At 38.0% G+C, this 26,308-nt stretch overlaps 1 protein-coding gene across 1 annotated transcript in view; it reads right to left on the minus strand.

Moving 5' to 3' along the window:
- UNC13C (unc-13 homolog C) overlaps positions 1–26,308 on the minus strand; it is a 657,134-nt gene that overhangs the window by 408,312 nt on the left and 222,514 nt on the right. Inside the window, exons 4-6 of the mRNA XM_061431239.1 lie at positions 2,675–2,753; positions 1,645–1,650; positions 453–524 (exon numbers count right to left, since the gene is read on the minus strand). Of these exons, the coding sequence (XP_061287223.1) occupies positions 453–524; positions 1,645–1,650; positions 2,675–2,753 (157 nt within the window). The remainder of the gene's footprint in view (positions 1–452; positions 525–1,644; positions 1,651–2,674; positions 2,754–26,308) is intronic.

A 26,308-nucleotide genomic window follows, 5' to 3' on the forward strand; every position in this document is an offset into this window, starting at 1 on the left:
AGCAGCCCAAATGGGATTCACCCCAAGCAGCCTTCACTCTTAACCATACCATCCTCTGGAGTTTGTGATTAAATGCTAGGAAGGCCCAGAGGAAGAAACAAATAATTGAGCCAAAAGGGGAGGGAGGTGTTTGGGAAAGCCTCAAAAATGAGGCAACATGTGGACTATGTAGAAATTTAGCAGGAATTTTCAGGTGGATATAACAAGCAAACTGTGTTTGGATGAAATAGCATTTGTAAAAATGGGAAGGTACATGAATATTTGAGCAACACAGGATAATTTGTATGATAGTGCAGCTGAGGCTTTGAGGAAATTTGTTCAGGGTGAGACCTTCTGCATGTTCCCAGTTATTCCTAGAACTTTGGAATAAACATAACAAACAAGCAGCCCAAGCAGAATGCTTTTCCCCAGACTATGATCAATGTATAGTTAGTAGCTGACTCTGCACCTACCAATTCCTCATTGTTTAAAGATGTCCTAATCACCATAGCCAGGGAGAGTCCAGACTTCCGGGCAGCCAGGGTCTTAAAAAATTAAAACAAACAAAAAAAAAGACAATCGTGAGTTACTGATACATGAGGTGACTGTTATTTACCTATTACTCAGCAGAAGATGAAAATATAAGAGTATAGACTATCACTGTTCACACTTTAGGTAACAGGGACATACTATATTCAATAGTCAGCCAATTCATCCAGAATGTGGAATCACAGAACATTAAAGCTAAAAAAGTCCCTTTTAGATCATCAAACCTAGACCCTACATTTCACAGATGATAAAACTGAGGCCCAGTAAGAAAGACTGAGTAACCCAAGGTTTTTAGGCTAGCATGAGACTTCTAAAACATTGTTTTTCTCCAAGAAAACCATAATCACATGCCTTCATAAAACATGACCATTGATACAGAGCCAGCTCACCTCTCTGATAGCCCTGAATCACAACAGGTATTAGATGATTCTTGAGTTGTCTATAGTTTCCTGGAATATGCTTCCATATCTAGCCAATGTATTTTCTTACCAAGTATGCATTTTATCAAGTGAGAATCATCATTCCCAGATTTGTTCTCTTCACTCAATGCTGGTAACTTAGGTGATTTTAAGTAAGCGTTACATTCCTTTAGTTTCCCCTGTAAAATAGAACCATTATACGGCTCCCACTAGAAATATACATGATATAAGGTTAATGTACTCAATGGTACTATAGAGAACTGTGGAAATCAGTTCTAGATGGGAATAATAAATATTCTCCTCCATTAGGGGTCAGAAATATATCTACTTGGAGCCACGAAGACACTGTGCCTAGTTAAGTTCAGTACAGTCCTAAGCAGGGAGGTGACTTTCCATCTGTCTCCACCCCTACCATGTAAACTTATAGGGCACTTATCTCCAAAGATAGTCTTTTATCACTGACAACTACTGTCCCTCAAATTTTGTTTTTAGTCTATTTTAGTCCATATTTGCACTTGGTATTTACATAAGTTGTTCTATCTTTCAGAATGGAGATGTTAAATCCTTATAGAACCCAAACTTCTTATTCTTATATGTTTCTTTTTATTTCCCCACCATGTTCTCTTAGATCACATGAATAAGAGTAGTATTTGAGAAGACTGCCAAATATTAATTAAATAAATTAAAAATCACTTACCATGGCCTGAAGAGTCCAAGTGATAGAGAAAATAAAATATAAATAATTAGACATATGAGAAAAGAACATAATAATGCTAAATAAGCCTAATGCTAAAAAATGATGTCACACTACAACAGCAGGAATCTGAGATAACTGTAGAGACATATCATGCTTTCCAGCATAAGTTTTTTTCCAGGAAAGACTTTGTCTTTTCTAATTTAAAGCTAAAGTGATGAGCTTCGGATAAAGGTTTTCACAGCAAAATTAAAAATTACCAGTATCAAGAATCTGTGTACATTGTTGTAAAAGGGAAACTTCAGTTTCTCTGGGGGAAATATATTTTCATGCAATAAACCATTAAGAATATGCCTCCAAAACATGAAAACACTGTGAATGACAGAAAACATTTCTTTTTCCTGTTGATGGGCTATTTTTTAGACTTTAATACAGACTATTATTAATTCTTTTCATTTCCCAGCAGTCTCTAGCATATTTCCTTATAGGAGAGTTTGTTATTCAGAGTTATATTCAGGGCTAGTATAGGCTTTAATGACCTGGAAGCTATGGTTTTCTTTGGAGAGTGAAACAGCTTATTAATTTGGTTAGATGTGATCTTAAAGAATAAAGAACTGATTAACATTGTCTGCTTGCTTTATAAAATGCTAAAGATTATAGGGTTAAGGTGAAGACTTCAAATCCAGCCTTCCACTGCAAATTAAACTCATGGTCATTTATAAAATTGAGCACATCAAAGCCCAATTGCAGAAGACTGCTTGGCATGTTGTATGACTTCCTTTTTGCTCAATTATAGCACTATTTTAACTCAATCTGTAATTTCACCTAATATCAAAAGCTGTCAAAAGGTTAGAGCTATTTCCTCCATCTAATCGACTTTAAAGAAATAATAAGCCTAATGCTGCTAGCATCCAGCTTCTTCTGTGTTTTATGCTATGAAATATTTACAGGCTAGGCATTTAATGAGAAGAAAATATGACATCTAGTAAAGACAACGCATGCAGTCAAAATGAATTAAACAGGAGTGACTCACCACATCTCGTACAATAGGCAGAGTTTTCTTTTTGCGGAGATCCGGCATACTGTCAATACCATAAAGTCCCCGACCAGCTCTGAAAGAGGGGGAGAAGGAATGATTTCAATGGGGAATAGACTTCCTATTAAAAAAATTCCACTGTCTGTAGTAAAAAGTCTGTGAAAGAAGGTTAAAGGATTATCATACTGGTTAAGACAGCAGCAAAGATCCAAGACTCAAGGACCTTGCCCCAAAGTAAGAGACCAACTATCACACATAGTGATCACTCTCCATCTTAGATGGTTTCATACTTTGAAGAATTATATATGGTCTGGTTTGACACATTGTTTTATTGTACCACAGAGAGGATAATTAAAATTGTTAGGTATATGGAACTTTGCACCTAGAGGAAGAAACAGAATCAAACCAGTTTTGGTGAAAGTTTGATCTGTCTGCAATGATTAAAAAAAATACTTTTATAGCAAAAATACTATTTTTGTGTGTGTGTACATTGTGTCTTCACAGATTGAACTCCAAGCAGAATCTTAAGAATTTACCAACATATTTAAAATACTAGTGATTATCCCAGTACCATAATTTCCACTTATCTGAATTATCCAAAGATAAATGCACAAGATTAAATGTCGTATACGCATGTTCACTGCAACTTTTTCTACTAACAAAAGCTAGGTAACCTAAATATTCAGTAACCGTATACTGATTGAATGAATTATAGAATATTACACAATGGAAGTGATGCAATCATTAAATAAGTTAAATAAACATGTGCATATATAAAAAATACAGTATGTTAAGAAAGCACACTTCCATATTATTAAGTTTCCTATTGACCCTCATATGAATGGGTGCTTATATATGCATGGAAAATGTCTAGAAATATATTCACCAAATTGATAACCATACTTACCTCCGTGGAATAAAATTGGATGAGAGAAAGAGAGAAGACTCCCTATGTTATAAATTTAGTAATGTTCAAAAATTTTATAATAAGCATATGTTATATCTGCAATTTAAAATAATTTTAAATACATTAATATTTGTTTATTAAAATAAATTTAATACATTGAATTTGATTTTTCTTGCATCGAAGCCAGTCTTTTTATACAACCAAAAAGGTCATCATCATCCCCTTCTGCTCACTTGAACTGCACAACTCCTGCTAACCTCTAGCTAAGAGCCAGCTTTTGCACCAGAAGTATCACAATGCGGGCACAATGTTTTAGCTGGGCAGCTCTGCCATTGAAACAGGCTGCAACAGCCAATAATAGGTTATCAGCATTTTAATATTCAGTTTTCACTGACACAAAGATTGTCTTTTCATTCCTGCTGCTTAATTTAACGAAGGCAAACCTTTGTCTTGTTGTATCTCTTAGTAGCCAACAGTCTGAACTCTAATACTTCCAATTCGGTGATCTTGGACAATTTACAGAAATCCTCATCCAACTCATATAAAATAGTAGAGCAAAATATTAATGAAGATGTAATAAATAGTAATAATGCCATAACTTACATGTTTGAAAATAAGGAGCAAATCCAATAATACATGTGAAATATTAAAACCATTGCACATGGTTGTGTCACTGTCAGTGATGAACAGTATACTTAAGGTCATGCACTTGAAACAAAAGTTACCTATAGGTCACAGAATACAGGACAAAAGTAATTACAGGGCAGAGACTAAGGAAGGGGAAAGAAAGAATGGGAAGGAATAAAAGATGGGAGGGGAGACACGGTGTGGTAGCTGGAGATGACATTCAACAGTTAAGTGGTGCACCACTGAACCTGTGAAAAAGGAGTTAATACAGCTTCTGTTGTCTGATACTCTAGAGCAGCTGATTGGTGGCTCAGCAGTAATGAATCTGCCTGCAACGTGGGAGACCTGGGTTCCATCCCTGGATTGGGAAGATCCCCTGGAGGAGGGCATGACAACCCACTCCAGTATTCTCGCCTGGAATATCCCCATGGACAGGGGAGCCTGGTGGCTACAGTCCATGGGTTTGCAAAGAGTCAGACATGACTGAGTACATAAGACACTCTCTAGGTCAAGGGCTGTGATAGTCATGGTGACAAAGAGCAAGAATTGAGATCACAAAAGACACATTGGCAACATTCTCTCATGAACTCCAAGAAACCGCAGAGTACAGAAGGGCAGTATATTTTTTTTTCTTCTGAACACTCATCTTCAGAAAGACTACTGCTATCTCCATGTGACATCCTGCTTCCCTCCTATCCTCTTTCCATATTCTTCTCTCCCTGCTTGTTCATGCTTGAACCTCCCCCACCACACACGTATCTCAAACACTAAATATATGTGAAAATAAATAAATAAATAGATGGGAAAGGATTATGTAAGTGGGTTTCCAAAGCATTTTTCCAGTTTTATTTGCTCCAATCTAAGACTCTGATTCCTTGCACTTTCTACTTTCACTCCTCTGTGAACAGAATAATAATGGCATAAAATGTTCATCAATAAATGTCTTTCCACCACATTACATAGCAATCATACTAACTCACTGCCTCCAAGTGTTTTGAAATGTTTTGACTCCTAAATAATGTGACTTTAATAACTTTGTAGAGAAACATATTCAATTGTGATAATGGTTGAGAAAGTGATTTATAAACTGCAAAGTGTTATATAAGTGAGTCATATATTTTCTTCCTATCAATAACAGATTACTTATTGTCTTTGTGTTTTCCTTCTCATGGAACTTAAATTCCAAAGCCCATCTAGAATTTGGAGTAACTGTATATATTCACAGATTCAGGAATAAATAACACACAGATATGTTCTTGAATCACACTTCACCTTTATGCTTGTCTCATCAGAAGAGAGATACACAAGGAATGAGGCCAAACTTGAGCCAAAGTTAGAACACATGGATCCAAAATTCATCTGTCTCATCTGAGCTTGTTATTCAATTAAACCAATATTTTATAATTTTTAAAACTGTAATGCAGTAAAACATATTCTCTTAAGCTTCACAGGTAGCGCCCAAAGTGTTCATCAGGTTGTGTTTTCTTGTTTTACATGTTTACCATTACTCTAAGAAGTTTGGATAAACATATACTTTAAAGAGCTTATCCATCAAGTAATAATAAAGCTTTTATTTCAAACTTTAAAAAAAGATCCTGCCCTAATAGCCTCACTTTTTGAATAGAAAAGTGCTTGGTAAATACTGTGAAGTGCTATACAAATGTCAATTATTTGTGTAATAGTTACCGAGAGGCTTCCTAACCAGGAGAGGTCTGGGAGTGATTAAATAACAACAACCAAAAAAAGGTGAAGCATGGAAAGAACACAGTAGGTAAGGAAATAATTGACTTTTTGGCAAGAGGTCAGGTTCATGGATATCAGTTAAAATCCAAAAGAAGTAGTTAGGCTGGATGAGGAGGAGGTCAGAGGCAGTCATCAACAGCGGCAACAGCAGGTAGGTAATTCTGAAGGGAAATCTAATTTTAGGGAAGAGCTGTTTGATTTCACCCCTTTCTGTAATAGCTGATTGGATTATCCTGTCTCTAATATAGCCAACAAACTAGCTAATTCTAGCTGACATTTTTTTTTTTTTTTCCTAGCTGACATTTAAATATGCTTACCGGGAGCCAGACATAATACTAATCATCAAATTCAATCTTTACAAGTATTATGTCATTTTATTCTCAAAAAAATCCACTGAGGAATAGGTACAATTATTTCTCCCATTTTATAGATGAAGAAACGAAGGCACAGAATAGTTCAGAATCATCCCAAAGATCATGATCTAAGTCAGAGTTAGCACTATCATACTCTACTGCTTTTATGATTACACAATTCTACATTTACAACAATATGAGTTGAGGCTTCCCATTAATCCCATTTTACCCTTGTTAAATCTTAAGGACAGCAACTTCCCCAGGCCTAGAAATACCTGGTAGATCTTGATATCCATTGTGGGAGTGTCTTGCCTTGAACATCATGTTCTTTATAATGTATATATAAATATATATATATAGAGAGAACTATATTAATATATTATAATTATATAATATATATTAATATTAATAACATGCATATATATATAGTGTATATATTTTGTAGGAGAATTCAGAGGCCTGTCCCAGTTGATTCAGAGGTGCTTCTAGTATTTGAATTAAAAAAATGTATTCAGACCCCAATGTTCATTGCAGCACTGTTTATAATAGCCAGGACATGGAAGCAACCTAGATGTCTATCAGCAGATGAATGGATAAAGAAAGCAGTGGTACATATACACAATGGAGTATTACTCAGCCATTAAAAAGAAAACATTTGAATCAGTTCTAATGAGGTGGATGAAACTGGAGCCTATTATACAGAGTGAAGTAAGTCAGAAGGAAAAACACCAATACAGTATAATAATGCATATATATGGAATTTAGAAAGATGGTAACAATAACCCTGTGTACGAGACAGCAAAAGAGACACTGATGTATAGAACAGTCTTATGGACTCTATGGGAGAGGGAGAGGGTGGGAAGATTTGGGAGAATGGCATTGAAACATGTAAAATATCATGTATGAAATGAGATGCCAGTCCAGGTTCGATGCACGATACTGGATGCTTGGGGCTAGTGCACTGGGACGACCCAGAGGGATGGTATGGGGAGGGAGGAGGGAGGAGGGTTCAGGATGGGGAACACATGTATTCCTGTGGCGGATTCATTTTGATATTTGGCAAAACCAATACAATTATGTAAAGTTTAAAAATAAAATAAAATTAAAAAAAAATGTATTCAAAGGCTATTATCTTTAGATTAGAAGCCCTGTATCACTGTATAAAATAGTCCCAATCCTCCCCAAGTGGTTCCTCTCCAGCTATTCAAGTGTTCCCCTGATGAAAAAGGAGTCTTTAGACTAGAGGCGTTACAAATGAGACAAAGGCATCATGAGATCCACAGAAATGTCTGGAACGTCAAAGACCACATATAATTGACAATGGATATAATTTTATAGGCTAAATTAAGTGAGATGTATTCGAATTCAACATTTGTTCTCTTAAAAAGTTTTCATATTTTTCATGGTTTTATTTCTTACTTCTTCGTGTAATTATACTAAAAGGAGTTTACTGAGTTTAATAAAATCTGTGTAAAAAAATGTACGGCTATATACCTTGAGTCAGGTTCAGTTAATTATTTCATTACAAAAAAATACAAATTTTATAAAAGATATATATGATATTCAGTAATTTTTAAGAAATCTGACACACAGGTAGGAGGGGTAAAGCTGATTTTACTAAATACATAGCAGTTATTTTTACTCCAAAATTGACTTGATAACTTACTGAGTCTATTCAGATTGAAAAAGAACTCTGAGAAGACACAAGAGGAGTAATGCATGAAAGCTATAAGCAGGTTTCCTGAAAGTAGCACTTTCTGATTACGGGACATAGATGTGCTATTTCCACATGTGGAAGCTTGATGCTTAATTGGTAATATTTGGAGACTTGCTGATTTCCATTAGAAATCAGAAAATTGGTAGACTCTGCTTATATCCAAAGGAGTTGTTAAATTAATTGAAGACTATAAGCCTGAAAAAAAAACATAATACTTCTGTTTATGTCTGTGTTTCCAAGGCAATTATTGGGCAGGGTTATATAATCAATCTTTTTTAGCATTATGGAATATTAAGGCAGTGTAAAAGTTTAACTAAATCATTTTAACTCCCACTCCTCTAGTACAGCTGTACACCCTTTCAGACTTTAAAAAACAACTCTCTGCATTTATTACCTTACTTAAAGATAAACATACAATGACCAATATTGCTTTTTATGATTAATGTGATGTATTTTACACCCATTTTAACACTTTTCTTGATGACCATGATACACTTTATTCATCTGCAGCATATTAGGATATGTCATTCAGGATATTTTCTTTTTCTTTTCTTCATTTTCTGGAAAAGATTTCCATTATTGTCAACAATGAATGAATATTTGTGTTTGTGTAATTGATGACTCACTCCCCACAGGCAATTAATCAGCAGTTCCTAAAGATTTATTGATTCTTTATCTCATCAAAACTAAGATACTATCTGTCATAAGATGAAATGTTATTTTATACAGCATTGGGGAAAAATCAAATTAATCTCTGATACCATGCTGTCCTTGAAATTAGAATTTAAATTTTATACTTATTAAAGGGCCCTCTTTAAGTGACTCTCTGGCATAGATTTCTGTCATATGTCATATATATTTTTCTTACATATAAAAAGGAAAATATAAACAAAACAATTATTCAGAGTCCAGCTTTTCAGAATTACTCAACTCAGAACTGTCATTGTCTAGAGCTTTTTCCAAATTATTGTCCTTTAAGCCATCAATTTTGGCCACCTGATGCGAAGAGCTGACTCATTTGAAAAGACCCTGATGCTGAGAAAGCTTGAGGGCGGGAGGAGAAGGGGACAACAGAGGAAGAGATGGTTGGATGGCATCACCGACTCAATGGACATGAGTTTGGGTAAACTTTGGGAGTTGGTGATGGACAGGGAGGCCTGGGGTACTGCAGTTCATGAGGTCGCAAAGAGTCAGACACGACTGAGGGACTGAACTCAACTAATGCCATCAACAGCAACAGTGATTGGGTATTATGAGTAACAGTGCTTCGTTACTGTCTCTTGTGTGATTCTTCCTCAAAGCATCCTTATTTTTCTAAACTGGAGCAACTGTCCAGCCATATCACTAGCAATAAGAAAAAAATGACTTTGCTTTCCCAGGGCAATTTTTAACTAAGTTTAACAAGCATTCAGGCTTATAATCTCTTACAGCTGCTGCTTGGCTACCAATTTTTTTTTAAACACCATCAATTATTAACATACATCTCCATTTGTTCTAAAGTATAAAAGTATAAAATGCACAGTTGCCTCTCTCCTGAACTTTCCCATTGATGGTTCCTAGCCCAGGCTTTACTATCTTAACTTATATCTTAAAATTTTTGCCAGACCACTTTTTTTTTTAAACATAATTAACAGAGTGATTTTCTAGAACACAAACTTGAAAATGTCATCTTTTACACTCAATATGCCTCAGTGCCCACAAGATACCAGAACTCAGTAAGGTATGATTTCTCCTCCAGTCTCATCTTTTTGGACTTCTCCCTATACTTCCTTGTTCTAGTCATCTTGAACTCCTTATAGATCCTTGGAGAAATCACACAATTCCCTACTTGTCTAATTTTAACTCTGTTATTTCCTTTACTGGTACTGGTCTCCTCACTGGGTGGCATAAGCTGACACTGACTGATCTCGCAAATGAAATTTGAATGTAACAGTCATCAACCCATCAGGCAGGTGTAAGTGCATCTTCCCCATCTCTACCAACTCTACTTGACTGCAACCTCAACATCGGGGATGCTCAGTGGGAGGGACTTGGGAGTACGGGAATGAAGAAGGGGTAAGATCATGACTCCCGCTTTTCAGATGGACTTCTCAGCAGCTGTGTGGGTTAAAATTAAATATTTGTTACTAAGAGAATGGTATCCCTACTCTTTGGTTGAACTGAGGCTGAAAAATATTTGAGAATGGTTGGTCTAAGTCTTTCCCCATAATGCCTGTAAAACAGAATTTTGTTTGTTCATGTGGATGTCCCTGATAGAATATAGGTTTCAAAAAAATGAGAAATAAAACTTAGTAACCTTTATCTCCCTATTGCCAACTCTGGCATGTAACAGAGAAGACTGAAACATGGAAGGTCAAGTGAGTAAGCCTTGCCACTGGACAGATGAGGTTTTAAGTTATCCAGGGTCTTGGTTTGGAATCAAAGATTCTTATCTGTGAAATAATACATGGAAAGTATGAGACAGAAGCCTGAGGACCAGGGGGAAAGTAAAGGACCACACACTAAAGTGGGTTATCAGGCAAAGACTTAGTCACTGTAAGAAGGTAAGAGCCTAGTGACTCAACCAGTAAATATTTTTTAAACTCTATGAACCTTGATTATCCATAGAAAATTCAAAAATTATCTTCACACTGGCTTTGTTGTGAACACCAATTGAGAAAATATGTGTAAGTAGATTATGTATTATTGATAACAATTATTTCATTATCAGATCAGTCGCTCAGTTGTGTCCGACTCTTTGCAACCCCGTGAATCACAGCACAACAGGCCTCCCTGCCATCACCAACTCCCAGAGTTCACTGAGACTCACGTCCATTGAGTCAATGATGCCATGCAGCCATCTCATCCTCTGTCGTCCCCTTCTCCTCCTGCCCCCAATCCCTCCCAGCATCACAGTCTTTTTCCAATGAGTCAACTCTTCGCATGAGGTGGCCAAAGTACTGGAGTTTCAGCTTTAGCATCATTCCTTCCAAAGAAATCCCAGGGCTGATCTCCTTCAGAATGGACTGGTTGGATCTCCTTGCAGTCTAAGGGACTCTCAAGAGTCTTCTCCAACACCACACTTCAAAAGCATCAATTCTTCAGTGCTCAGCCTTCTTCACAGTCCAACTCTCACATCCATACATGACCACAGGAAAAACCATAGCCTTGACTAGACGAACCTTTGTTAGCAAAGTAATGTCTCTGCTTTTGAATATGCTATCTAGGTTGGTCATAACTTTTCTTCCAAGGAGTAAGCGTCTTTTAATTTCATTAAAATTTTTTTGATTTCATTATAGACTTGTCTAAATAGGAACATCATTGAAATTGATTGAATGTATGCTGGCCCACTGCTGCCCTGTGGCTAAGCTACATTCCTCCAACTAGGGAACATATTAGTAACAGAGTCTCTCTCAGACACACACTTGTGGGTAGCTATCCACTTAAAGAATTAAAGAAAAGGGCAGCAAGCCAAAGTTGCAGTTGCACCCCGTGTGGTATTCTGAGCACCATTAACTTCCTCTTCTGACTCAGCTTTGGTCTAGGCTTCTTTCCTCTGATATTATTTTGGTTAGTGCCTCAGCCCTGATAAGCATGTGTCTTGGTTGGGTTTATTCCTTGCCTAACCCTCATATATAATCCTGGTTCCAGTTATTTATGTTAGATAAAGGTCTCATAGATGCTCGAACCAAGTTCATTTTTTCTGCTAGTTCTAATCTTGAAAAACACTGCTTTTATCCTCTCAATTATTTAAGCTCTGACTTAGAAATAAAATTCAAAGCATAAAGCTTCTCCCTAGTACTAATCATTCCAGACTCCTCTTCATTATTTCCTGGGTACTGTGAACTGTAGGCATAAAGTAGGATGGTTGTCTTTATGGAAAGTCATATCTAGTCCTCTAAACCATCACTGATGATCCCGGTGGAGGGAGCTACATTAGAGACCAACATGATATCTCAATAAAACATGTTCAGCCATATTTCCTTTTACCTTGCAGTATCATTAGTTCCTTGATGGAGAATGAGATGAGCTAGCCCTAGGGATCTACCAGTTCCATATCCCTAGGTTCAATCAACTGCAGATTGAAAATATTTAGAAAAAAAAAATTCAGAAATTCCCCAAGGTGAAAATTGAATTTTCTGTGTGCTGGCAACTATCTGCATAGCATTTACAACTATCTAAATAGCATTTGGGAGCCTCTGATGGCTCAGCAAGTAAAGAATCACCCTGCAATGCAGGAAACACAGGAGACTTGAGTTCAATCCCCGGGTCAGGAATATCCTCTGGAGAAGGAAATCCATATTCTACTTGTTATTGTAAGTAATCTAGAGGTGATTAAAAGTATACAGCAGGATGTACATAGGTTATGCCCAAATACTAAACCTTTTTTTTATATAAAGGACATGAGCATCTTCAAATTTTGGTAACTGTGAGGGCCCTGGAACCAATCTCCTGCAGATAGCAAGGGGTTGACTGCACTTGATTTGAGTTTAGATTCCATGGTTGTATGAAAAATACAGAAAATTATGTGCAGTGGGACAATACTGTTCTCAACTGAGAGATCAGAGGAAAGTGAAACTATGAGTTACAGCATATTCTTATCTTCCAACTCTTACTCATTCTGGGCATGTGTTAATAAGACAGTGAACTGGCATGTTGAATTGCCATCACTTCTAAATGGTGTCCTTTCTCATTTCTTGCTTTCACTCTTTCACTTTTTCTCTAATTCATACTAAACATGTATATGAATTAACTTCACCAAAGGAGGCAAGGAACATGTTTGTTCTGGACCACAGTGATACCAATAAATAGTTTTTAAGTGTTCTTGAATATTTCCACAAACTTATCAGCACTCTCATGTGAAGACTCCATTTTAGAACCAATGATCTTTCCTGCAGATTTTTTTGGATGTCTTCTTTTGACTTCTCTGCTTTTTGTACTATCACCATTTGCTCAATTGCAGAAGCTTAAAATCCTTTGTAACAGCTAACCCAAGTTGTAAAACTTGAACAGCCTAAGAAATTATACATTCCATCATTCTTGTATTTAGGCCTGCAGAAACTGCGCTGCAAGACATGTAAATGCTTGTTCAGGATAAGCAGCTTGTGGTACCAAGCTGACATTCTCAGGGCTCCAGACCATCACTGATGCCCTTCTGTCTTCTTTGCTTCTCATATCTAAGAGGTATCAAGCCTTGTCCATTTCCATTTGTCACAGTCTCTTTTCCTTCTTCACATCCCCTCTCATTTGTTTCTTTCTTTAAATCAGGATCACCACAATTTTTTGCGAATTTTACCCTGTTACACCTGGCATTCTTTCTGTTGACTTCCTAATTACTAACCTCCCTATCTGCAGTTCATCTTGGACAGAACTGTCACATCCATCTTGCTGTGAGTATGTAGCCATGAGACTAACATGACGAAAGCAATGTTTTAAGAAGACTGGTCTGGCAGTGTGGTTCGTGATGGATTAGAGGACCGATCAAGGAGACCGAGAGATGGTCTGAAAGACTGTTGAAGTAATTCTGGATTCCTTAACAAGGGTCTTGACTGAGGTGGTTCTTACTACTTTCTTTGGCAACACCTTCATTCCACTTTGTGAACGCTGGTAAAGCTCCCAATTCAAACTGCTATAATATTTTAAAGAGTAAATGGTCTCATCGTCAAGGAGAGCTTTTGTATTCTACTAAATTACTCTCTCCTTTCCTAGGCATTGACCTCTTGCCACTCTGCAATGCTCCTTAGCACTTTAAAGCAGGCTTTTTCTTTCAAATCTCTGTTCTTTTGAAACATGGTTTCAGAAGCGCTGACTACCTCATTATTCATTTTTACATTATTTTTCAAAAGCTAATGTCATTTTTAAGTTTTTAAAGACATAAAGGGGATGTGAAAGAGTCACCATTCTGGTAGTAAAGGGGATTTCAGGTTATAGTTTCAATGATTAAAACTATTTTTCATAGCAAAACAACCAAACAGTCCTAGGTTTTAGTATAATGAGATGGAGAAGCAAAAAGCTAAAATGCAGCTGTTAAATGTGCTTCTGAAAATTTCTTAACTTTAGTCTTATGAGGACAATGCCAGGTGTCGGGGATTAATTTCTAACAACTCAATTATTATATGTATCTTCCAGGGCTCATTTCCTTCACAGATTGTTTAATCAAAGAGACAACAGTATTTTCTAAAGCTTGCAATTCCCTACACCAGGAACCTTTCTTACCCCTCTGTTAACATCATCTGCACTGAGATTAAACTCATAACATCACATGCTACACAAAAGAAAACAAGTAAAATATATAGCCCCTAAAGTCACTTGTAACTAAGCAATTGTTATGATATGAAAATAATGTTCATTTAATTAAAATTCATACCACATAGGGTCTCAATTTAGAGTGTTAGTTTTTAAACTCCTAAACCAGGCTTCTGTGGCTCAAAGCTATAGTAAATATGAAATTGTATATATCAACATTTTTTTGGTTTAAAGCTAATTTTATAAGTAACCTCTCTGGAAAGACTCAACATTCACTTATACATAGTTTATAAAGTACAATCATTTGTAAGTTAATGAAACACTAGGTTCTTGTAATATGCTTTACTTGAAGGCCATTAAATACAATCAAATACCCAATAGCAAAGAACTACATTTCTCAAAGCTAAAGCCGCATAGCCTCATGTTCCTTTTAATCATACTGTTCTTTAGAAATATGCTGCATATTTAATCCACTGAAATTTTTAACAATCTGTCTCCTATCAATAAGGAAAATTAGGTTTGTTTTTTTTTTTTTTTAACAATCTCTCTCCTATCACTCACTAATGAAAACTGGTAGTGCCTGAAGGCAGAAACTGAGCCATTAGGTTGCTGTCAGGCTTTTACAGCCTAAGTTCCCTCTTATCCTCAATGTTTTTGAATCCTTTTTACAGTTTACCCTATGCTAAAAGAAACACAAAACATGACCCAGCGTTTAGCTCAGAATAAAGACACATCTTATCCAGTGGTCTAACTTTGATAGGTAATACCAAGAAAGACTAAGGGGAAAACAAAAAAAGAAGAAAACTCAAGCTCTGTGTATCTAAGGAAGTACCCCATTCACAGAAAACATAATTGAGTCAAGCCCTGGGGATGTTATTCCATGGTTATCTCACTATTTGAAGAGATATTACAGAATCCTTTCAATACGATTAAAATATACTTTTAGAAAGACAATGAATATATATCAAGTACTGGTTTGGCTTTCCCAGGTGGAGCAGTGGTAAAGAATCTGCCTGCCAATGCAGGAGACGCAAGAGACTCTGGTTTGATCCATGAGTTGAGAAGATCCCCTGGAACAGGAATTGGCAACCTGCTCTGATATTCTTGCCTGGGAAAACCCATGGCCAGAGAAGCCTGGTGGGCAACAGTCTGTGGGATCACAAAGAGTCAGACATGACTGAGGGCATGCATATACGCATACACACAAGTATTGGTTTAATGAATTGCCAACCAGGGAGTGGCTGTTGGAGAGATTCTAACTGAAACAAAAATGCAGGGATAGAATATTGTGTTATCAATCACTTATTTTAAAAAATGTTTCCCTGGTCACTGATTCCAAGTCTGTTACTTCTTTCCCTCAATAGCTTCGTCTGTGCTCTGACTCCCATATTATTGGTGGAAAACTCCTGACACCATTAGGCTCAGCAACATTCTCATATCTAAGAAAGTTTCAAGCATAAGCCCTTTATGCTTAGCAAGTTCAGAAGTGGCTTCCCTAACCTATCCATCCATCTGCTGAAAAGTCCTCTTCAACTCATGAAGGTACTCAGAGGAGTGATGGCCCAGGGTTGTACAAGAAATCAGAAGTCTATAGCATTAATGAAGCTCAATTTAATGATCTTAAACAATTTTAATAGCCAAGAACCATTTGACTATGCTACCAAGGTACTGAATTTACTCCTCTTATAATAATAATCATTTGATCATATCTGATTTTCACTCAGATTGCAGACCTCTCAAAAATAGGAACTAATTTCATTTTCATCTGTAATATTTAGTTAAGATTTGACACATATTAGTATTGGTACATATTCTACTTCCTCTGGTATCTCAAACGGTAAAAAAAAATATATATATATATATATTTATATATACACACACACATATATATACACACACACACATATATATGTATATTTGTGTGTGTGTATATATATATATATACACACACACACACCTGCAATGCAGGAGACCTAGGTTTGATGCCTGGGTCAGGAAATTCCCCTGGAGGAGGAAATGGTAACCTACTCCAGTATTCTTGCCCGGGAAACCCCATGGACATCAGGGCCTGGTGGGCTACAGTCCATGGAGTTGCAAAGAGTTTGACATGACTGAGTGGCTATCACTTTCACACATACCATCAAGCAAAAACAGTAAAATCAGTGATTGGAAGGATTCTTTTCAGTTATTTTTTAGGTATTCCTTTTAAAGCAAATGAACATAAATGGAGAATCTGGAGTAATTAGATATTAAACTACTGTCCCAGTTCTCTTGTCTGCCTCAGGATTTGAGACAAATATTGTTATTCTAGCAACTATGCTTCTCTGAAAATTGAAAAACAAATGATTATTTTTATAATCAAAACTTTACTCTTATTGTTCTTATCATAGGAACACTTCACCTGCCCAATGCAATCAGAGGTTAATAGAGAGTAAGCATTGTTTGGTCCTGATGGATATACCTTGCATTTTCAGGTATAGTTACTGAAATTGAAATGGAACTTTAAAAAGCACACATGCAACTAAAAGGTGATTACAGCTATTTAGAAGAGAAAAATCCATCTATGTTTAACCTAATGTGTCATCAACTCTGCTAGAAGGCTGTCAAACTAGTATTACAGAAACACTTTTTAAATCCAGTATTTAAAACAAACAAACACAGGTATAATTAGAATGGAAGGAAGGAGGAGGAAATCAAACTATACAGATTTGAGGAAGGGTTCACTGTGCTGAATGGAGAAGCAGAAAGTGATAAGACCTTATTGAATCTGCCTGGCTCCTTTGAGGAGCACCTTACCATGTGTGTAATCAATGATCTTCTCTCAATATACGTTGATATACTGGAGCTGATTTTAGATTACAGTATGTGAGTCTCTGGATTTGGGCAAGAAACATCTGGCCAGTGATGCTTAAGTATAGTTACTTCCAATTAAAATAAATAAATTTATATTTAAAAAAATAAAAATAATTAAAAAATGAAAATGGACATGTTTCTTACTATGGTCATTAACACAAAAATGATACAGAGATCCACATGGATTTTTCCTTTAGATTCATATGTGGCTGTCTATCCATCCATCACATAAATCTCTCCTTAGAAGTCTGGTATCCTCAGCATCCTTTAAAGAATAGGCAATAGCTCGTCACAGGATATATTAATTCCTGTATTCACAACTTGGTCATTCTGCCTCGCTATGCAAGATAAATCAATTGAGACATTGACAATTAGACTCCCATACAAAATACATGGGTCTTAAGAGTAAGTGACTAAGTCAGTGAGAAGTAGTCTACTATAAACTCTTACCTTATAACCTGAGAGCAATGTATCAGGGAAAACAGACTTTTGCACCCATCAAAATACTACTATACAGGATGCAAGCTCGGAGAAGGCAACAGCATCCCACTCCAGTACTCTTGCCTGGAAAGTCCCATGGATGGAGGAGCCTGGAGGGCTGCAGTCCATGGGGGTCGCTGAGGTTCGGACACAACTGAGTGACTTCACTTTCACTTTTCACTTTCATGCATTGGAGAAGGAAATGGCAACCCACTCTGGTGTTCTTGCCTAGAGAATCCCAGGGACAGGGCATCCTGGTGGGCTGCCGTCTATGCCATCTATGGTGTTGCACAGGGTCAGACACGACTGAAGTGACTCAGCAGCAGCAGCAGGATGCAAGCTAGGTAGCATCCTGATCTGAGTCCTGTTCACAGGCTAGGTGGCTGTCATGTAAAGTTAATCCCTTTGATTTTCTCTAGAAAAAACAACCAGGACCAGATTTATCAAATATGGTATATCCCTACAAGTTTCATTACACTTTTTATATTGAGAGAGAACACTGAGGGGGGAAAAAATTGAGAGAAAGGGTATTTGGTTCTATTATTTTCATTTTATCCAATACAACCAGTGGTGTAATAGAGCTGGTCCAGACTGTATACATCTTTCCCCAACTCCACATTCAGCACTGTCAGTTTAATAGCTTGAAACTGTCTACGTAGGATAACTTAGACCAGGAAAATAGGCAAACAATACAAATTGGGGCCTTGTTCCTTTAGCAATAAGCCAGCTGTAAAACACCAGCATACCACTAATTATAACTCTTGTTAATATAACCAATGAGGAACTCCTTATTGGTAATACTAATTGAACTAATTCCTTTGTTCCCATTCACCGCTATCTTTGATTGACGTGGGCCCTTAGTATTGGGAAACATCATTTTTATACAAATATTTGAGTTCTTAGTGTCTTCCTCAGAAACGCAAGTGACAGGGAAATCAGCACAGAGGACACATAAATAAGTGGTCATGTCAATTTTAGCAATGACTTCATGATTCTCTGGTCAGATTCATTCAACATTTATTGAATTCCTACAGTGTATCTAGACTACTAAGTGCTGTGGAGTGCTGGGAGACAGTTTTTCATGAGTTTCTTGCATTTCTGCACACTCTGAAAGTGGAGGCATTGGCTTCTGAGTTAACCTTTTATAGAGTTTGTGGAATATATATAAAGATACTGCACTCTTCTGAAGTAGAAAACAGATATGTGTGCTGACCAGTATAGTAAATAAAATGTCTTTCTGGGGCAAAATTTGGTTTGTTTTCTTTCAAAAGATTGGGGGTTCCTAAGCTTACAACTGACACAAATCCACTGTGTATCTTGCATCCATCTAGGTCTGTCATCACATTGCCCGTGTGGGCTTAGGGGACAAGAGAAACGGATGCAAACATGAAGCTCATGCTATCTGCTGTGCCTTGAGCTAAGTTCATGTCTCTGATCCAGGAGTCTCGTGTCTTCTGCCAGCAAGTGTGAAATTATGGTGGGCTAACTTGTCAGCTAGTAAGTAAGGTAAAGTACCAGGCTCTTCACAGTTCCTGACATGGAGGACCTAAAGTAGGTTATCCTTAGTTTTAAGGAGACATACGGCTTCCCAACTAGTGCAGTGGTAAAGAATCTGCCTGCCAATGCAGGAGCCTTAAGAGATGTGGGTTCAATCCCTGGGTCAGGAAGATCCTATGGAGTAGGAAGTGGCAACCCACTCCAGTATTCTTGCCTGGGAAATCCCATGGACAGAGAAACCTGGCAGACTATAGTCCATGGGTTTGCAAAGACACAGACATGACTGACCATGAGCACACACACATGCGAAGAGACATATAAACTTCTTGAGATGTGATTATGTATGAATACGTGTAATTATAAAACACTGACTTATATACAACCAAAATAAATAAAGCTGCACCAAGTAGTATGAAGGGGGAAATATTTGTATCATAGATGCATGAATCTGTCATCATGAAAAAAAATATGGAACATCACTGCATTTTATTACAAAAGCAAATATTTTATGCCACACAACCTTCATTCATGATCGTGCTCATAGATGAAGCATTAATCATCTAACTAGTGACAAAGCAACCAATTTAAACAACCAAGATAAAAAATACTTTCAACAAAAATACTGATTAGAAAACTTAACACTTGTTTTGCTAGACAAAAAAAATTGCCATCTAGTGAATTTTTGTTTAATATCAGTTCAGTGGCTCAGTCATGTCCGACTCTTTGTGACCCCATGAATTGCAGAACACCAGGCCTCCCTATCCATCACCAACTCCCATAGTCCACCCAAACCCATGTCCCTTGAGTCGGTGATGCCATCCAACCATCTCATCCTCTGCCATCCCCTTCTCCTCCCTCCCTAAATCTTTCCCAGCATCAGGGTCTTTTCAAATGAGTCAGCTCTTCACATCAGGTGGCCAAAATATTGGAGTTTCAGCTTCAACATCAGTCCTTCCAAAGAAATCCCAGGGCTGATCTCCTTCAGAATGGACTGATTGGATCTCCTTGCAGTCCAAGGGACTCTCAAGAGTCTTCTCCAACACCACAGTTCAAAAGCATCAATTCTTCAGTGCTCAGCTTTCTTTAATACATGACATTAAACATTTCTTCAATTTGTTGAACACCAACAACAGGGCAGGTTTTGCACTAGACTCATTTTAAGTAGTCTTTGTAATACAGAAACTTTTCAAGTAGAAGTTATTATTTTTATTTTATAGAAGATGAAACTGTGGTTCAGAGAAGTTAAATGATTTGTTCAAAATTAATACAGCTACTAAATAGCAGGGATTTGCTTTTGATAATATTAGTCTAGTTATAAAACCAGTTACTTACACTTTTAATAAAATAAACATGTACTGATTAACATGTAACAGACTCTTCACTCTATCTTGGAACTATTTAGGAGAGTTTATAACTGGAATATAGAATTAGGACTCCCAAGGACCTATAATGTCCTCTAATGTCAAAGTTAATAAGAGAGCTAGGAAATATCTTTTTTTCCTCTTTGGTTTCTAGGACTTTTACCCCATTAAACTTCTAGTTCTACCCTTAAACCCTCTTTCCTCAAGCAACTAGACCTCCATACAGCTAAACATTTAGAACGGAGTGAGACAAGGGCAGAGTGGGTTCAAGACGAGGGTTGAAGACAGGTGTGCAGTATCCCAGGGATGCTTGCTTTCAGCACAGGAGTCCCTGGAGCCCTGAGTCCTGAGGAGGGGGAGGACAGGTTCTCATGGTCCAGGGACTTGCTTTTAACCATGAATCACTCTGCATAAATAGGCATCTGCTTCTCTGTTGGAGACCCTGAATCACACAAAGTAAGACTTTTTGCTCCAATTTTGTTTGACCATGTGGACAAACACTGATAGGCATAAATACATCGCGGCCAAAATAACACAGAGGTGGCTGAGGCTGAAGATTGGTGCTTCTGAACCGTGGTGTTGGAAGAGACCCTTGAGAGTCCCTTGACTGCAGGAGATCCAACCAGTCCATTCTGAAGGAGATCAGCCCTGGGTGTTCTTTGGAAGGAATGATGCTAAGGCTGAAACTCCAGTGCTTTGGCCACTTCATGCGAAGAGTTGACTTATTGGAAAAAACTCTGATGCTGGGAGGGATTGGGGGCAGGAGGAGAAGGGGACGACAGAGGATGAGATGGCTGGATGGCATCACTGACTCGATGGATGTCAGTCTGAGTGAACTCCAGGAGTTGGTGATGGCCAGGGAGGCCTGGCGTGCTGCGATTCATGGGGTCGCAAAGAGTCGGACACGACTGAGCGACTGAACTGAACTGAGAGAACAAAAAAAGGAAAAAAAATTTACTTTTTCCTTGAGTGTGTGTGTTCTCAGTTGTGTCCGACTCTTTACAACCCCATGGACGGTAGCCTGCCAAGTTCCTTTGTCCATGGGGTTTTCCAGGCAAGAATACTAGAGTGGGTTGCCATTTCCTCTTCCAGGGGATATTCCTCACCCAGGGACAGAATCCAAGTCTCCTATATTGGCAAGTGGGTTCTTTACCACTGAGCCATGTGGGAAGCTGTTGAGAAGCAAATACAAGAACTCAAAATATTATAACTTAGGGCTATTTACTGCATGGGATATGTTTTTGTTTAAATCTCATATTTTCAATGAGACTTATTTAACCTTGCTGTATTTAATACTGCAACATGCAAACTGCCTCTACTCCCCTGCCAAAATTCACCTCCACCTCAGCACTCTCAATTCCCTTTATCCAGCTTTATTTTTTTCTATGTACATAGATATTATGACCATCTTCCACATTTTTTGCTTATGTTTAATTTTCATTATCATGCCTACAAGAATTCAAGCTACACAACAAGCAAGACCTTGTTTTGTCTCCAAGTGCCTTGAACAATGCCTGGCACATCACTTCAGTTCAGTTCAGTCACTCAGTCATGTCTGACTCTTTGTGACCCCATGAATCACAGCACGCCAGGCCTCCCTGTCCATCACCAACTCCCGGAGTTCACTCAGACTCAGGTCCATCGAGTCGGTGATGCCATCCAGCCATCTCATCCTCTGTCGTCCCCTTCTCCTCCTGCCCCTAATCCCTCCCAGCATCAGAGTCTTTTTCAGTGAGTCAACTCTTCGCCTGAGGTGGCCAAAGTACTGGAGTTTCAGCTTTAGCATCATTCCTTCCCAAGAAATCCCAGGGCTGATCTCCTTCAGAATGGACTGGTTGGATCTCCTTGCAGTCCAAGAGACTCTCAAGAGTTTTCTCCAACACCACAGCTCAAAAGCATCAATTTTTCAGTACTCAGCTTTCTTCACAGTCCAACTCTCACATCCATACATGACCACTGGAAAAACCATAGCCTTGACTAGACGGACCTTTGTTGGCAAAGTAATGTCTCTGCTTTTCAATATGCCACCTAGGTTGGTCATAACTTTCCTTCCAAGGAGTAAGCGTCTTTTAATTTCATGGCTGCAGTCACCATCTGCAGTGATTTTGGAGCCCCAAAAAATAAAAAGTCTGACACTGTTTCCACTGTTTCCCCATCTATTTCCCATCATCTTCATTTTCTGAATGTTGAGCTTTAAGCCAACTTTTTCACTCTCCTCTTTCACTTTCATCAAGAGGCTTTTTAGTTCCTCTTCACTTTCTGCCATATGTCATCTGCATATCTGAGGTTATTGATATTTCTCCCGGCCATCTTGATTCCAGCTTGTGCTTCTTCCAGTCCAGCGTTTCTCATGATGTACTCTGCATAGAAGTTAAATAAGCAGGGTGACAATATACAGCTTTGACGTACTCCTTTTCCTATTTGGAACCAGTCTGTTGTTCCATATACAGTTCTAACTGTTGCCTCCTGACTTGCATATAGTTGTTCAATAAATAAATATTGTGGGAATGAATGAATGGATGAGTAAACAACCATTTATTGTTCAATAAGAGCAATGATTTCTTGGGTTCTTACTATGTGCCAGGTACTGTTATAGCTGCTTCACACACATTAACTCATCTAATGTATCGAATAAATCTATGAGATAGTATTACTATTATCCTTATAAATTAGCACACTGGAATACAATGATGTTAATTATCTTGCTCCAAAATCACATGACTACCAATTACAGAGCTGAGTTTTGAACTTGAGAGTCTGGTTTCAGAGTCAGTTTTCCTAACCACTGTATCCACTAACCACTTCAGTGGTGACCTGAGCCATTTCAAGAAAAGACAAATATTATGTACTGGTTATTTTAAGAAGGCAGAGAAGTACATGATATTTTTAGATAGTTAATACAAATTATTCAAAGAAAATATTAATTATTTATGTATCCTTAGTGGACATTTCAGTTATCTGGATAATTAACTTACATGAATTACCCCATTTCCTCAAACACTTGGTTAATCATAGAATTCCAATGGGCATATTTGTTTCTGTAACTTCTTCTCTTATACCCCTCCCCTAATCCTTCTCTCTTTTCTGCTTCACTCCTGTCCTTTCTCTTTTCTAATTCTTGATGATCCCCATCATCGCCAACAACATCAGCAAGGTGTCACTGCTACTTTAAATTGGCTCACTTTATTGTATGAAAGTAAGAAGTCTCATATTGTGAGAACCAAAATTTTAGTCTTAACTTTTATTTAGGGCTCAAGTTATTCTTGCTACTTCAGATACCTTGGGTTTTATTTTCCATTAGACGTGGGTTATATTTTAACAGCCCCAGCAGAATGCTTTATATTGGGAGTTATCACTGAAGGTCACCATATCATAGACTTCTGACATTCATGAATTGTGCTCTTACCAGAGCAAATTTCATAAACCAAGAGCCCTTGCCTTGCAGTTTCGCTCTGCTGTAATTTTCCAGGTTGTTTCATTGACCACACTAAGAGTTGACTCCTTACCTTTACTATATGTATTAGAAGCACCATTGCTTCAATGGAGACTTCCGTTTTTATATTACACCTGCTGAAAAGTGCCACAAATAGCTTTAACACAATTTACTGTCTGGTCTAGACAGACTCATATCTCACAGGAACTTCCTTCACCTCATCCTGGTTTATGTCCCAACTATGGGGTTGATCTGCTCTGTCTTAGGAAGTAGAGGCAAAGTGATAGAGTCCTTAAATATTGTGAGTATTGATTCAAGGTCCAAGATGCAATAACCATCAACATTCAAATGTCTAAACAGAGACAGTTTATTATTGCAAGTAGTTAACCATTTTCTGTGAGGGATGCTAGCCTACACTGAACTGCTTCAAGAAGGTGGAGGTGAGTCTATAATAATCCTAATGGGAAAAAAATGCAAACCTTTGCTGTTATGGAAAATAATTCTACTTATGTAAATGAGAACTTAATGTTTGGAGGATGAGGGGTAAGAGCCTTATACAGATCAATTTAGGCACAACAAAAGGGTGATAAAGAGCACAAAGAGAAGGAGAGATACTATTACAGAATAAAAAATCAGAAAAATAATTATTGGTAATATTTTTAGGAAGGTATTTTTTTTTTAGTTTTCTATAGAGCTTAACATCAGGAATAATGGTGTGTTAGTCATTCAGTCGTGTCCGACTCTTTGCAACTCTGTGGACTGTAGCCTGCCAGGCTCCTCTGTCCATGGAATTCTCCAGGCAAGAATACTGGAGTGGGTAGCCATTCCCTTCTCCAGGGGAACTTCCTGACCCAGGAATCAAACCCGGGTCTCTCACAGTACAGGCAAATTCTTAACCATGTATGCCACCAGGGAAGCCAAAAATAATGGTACTCCTAGAAAACTGAATATTCACTATAAATCCAATCTACTAGCATTAATACTATTATATCATTGATTCCATGATATTGTTACTTTTGTTGTTGTTTTTGTTATTTAGTCACTAAGTCATGTCCAACTCTTCTGCGACCCCATGTTCTGTAGCCCATCAGGCTCCTCTGTCCATGGAATTTCCCAGGCAAGAATACTGGCGTGTGCTGCCATTTCCTTCTCTAGGGGATCTTCCTGACCCAAGAATCAAATTTGTGTATCCTCATTGGCAGGCAGATTCTTTACCACTTAGATGACAGCAAATGGTTGGTTGAGAATTAAAGTATACCCCTGATTCTTCAAAGTTAGAACTTAATAGTTCAGCTAGAAAAATCTGTCCTTAGAAATGCCTGGTTTTATCTTACACCAGTCATATATTCTCAGAAACACAGTGGTAACTTAAACTGATCTGACGAAATTTTAAAGGAATGCTACAATACATTTCCTCCCTGTGTTGCTCTGTTCTACAACACGTTCACACTCGGAGAAAAGGGCTTGGAAAGGAGGGCAGTCTGCCTGCCAAATCGTACTCTAAATGGTTGTAAGTGAGGCATCTGGCTCCTAGTTAAACACCCATGTGTGTTCTTTAGGCCTTATCACAGACAGTTATGAAGGCTCTAAGTGGCAGCTCTTATAAGGGGAAGCTGCTCTCTCCAAACAAGACTTGGTGCAGGGCCAATGCACTGCTGTCTCTGGAGAGAGGTGGAGTCAAGGACTCAGGTCCCCAGTGGGTCACAACCTTTCACATATTGACACTCATAGACCTGGGGACTTCATTCCTGGGTCTCTCTAATTTTTTTAATTGGAATATAATTGCTTTACAATGTTGCATTAGTTTCTGCTGTTCAACAATGTGAATCAGCTGTGAGCTGTGTGTGTGTATCTTCCCTCCCTCCTGAGCCTCCCTCCCACTCCCCCACCATCCCAGCCATCTTGGTCATCACAGAGCACTAAGCTGAGATTCCTGTGCTACATGACAGCTTCCCACAGGCTATCTATTTTACACATGTAACTTTGTGTACATCAATGCTACTCTCTCAGTTCATCCTAACTTTCCCTTTCCCAAGCTATATCCACAAATCTGTTCTCTCTGTCCTTCAGTTTCCTCTCAAGTTCTCCTTATAGGGAGAGGGAAACATTAAAGATACTTATTTTCCTACTCTGACTCAGTACTTTATCCCCTCTAACCCTTCCCCCTTTTCCTCCTGCTGAACCCACACTCCAGGGTCAATGAAACTGCTGGAACCCTTCATACTGGGCTCCCTCAGCAGTGAGGACTGTCATGTCTGCACTGACCCCTGTGGCCCTAGATCAGTGTTCCACAGGGGAGATGGGACAGGGAGAATCATCACTTTCTCTGGTTTTCAACTCCTCCTTAAACCATTAACCCTTTCATTTCTGGCTTGCTCCTTAAATTGGCTATTCCGGATACCTGGCAACTCCCCATGTCCCTGCCTCTGCTCCAG

Source organism: Bos javanicus, chromosome 10 (genome assembly GCF_032452875.1).
Source record: "Bos javanicus breed banteng chromosome 10, ARS-OSU_banteng_1.0, whole genome shotgun sequence".
NCBI classification, from domain to species: Eukaryota; Metazoa; Chordata; class Mammalia; order Artiodactyla; family Bovidae; genus Bos; species Bos javanicus.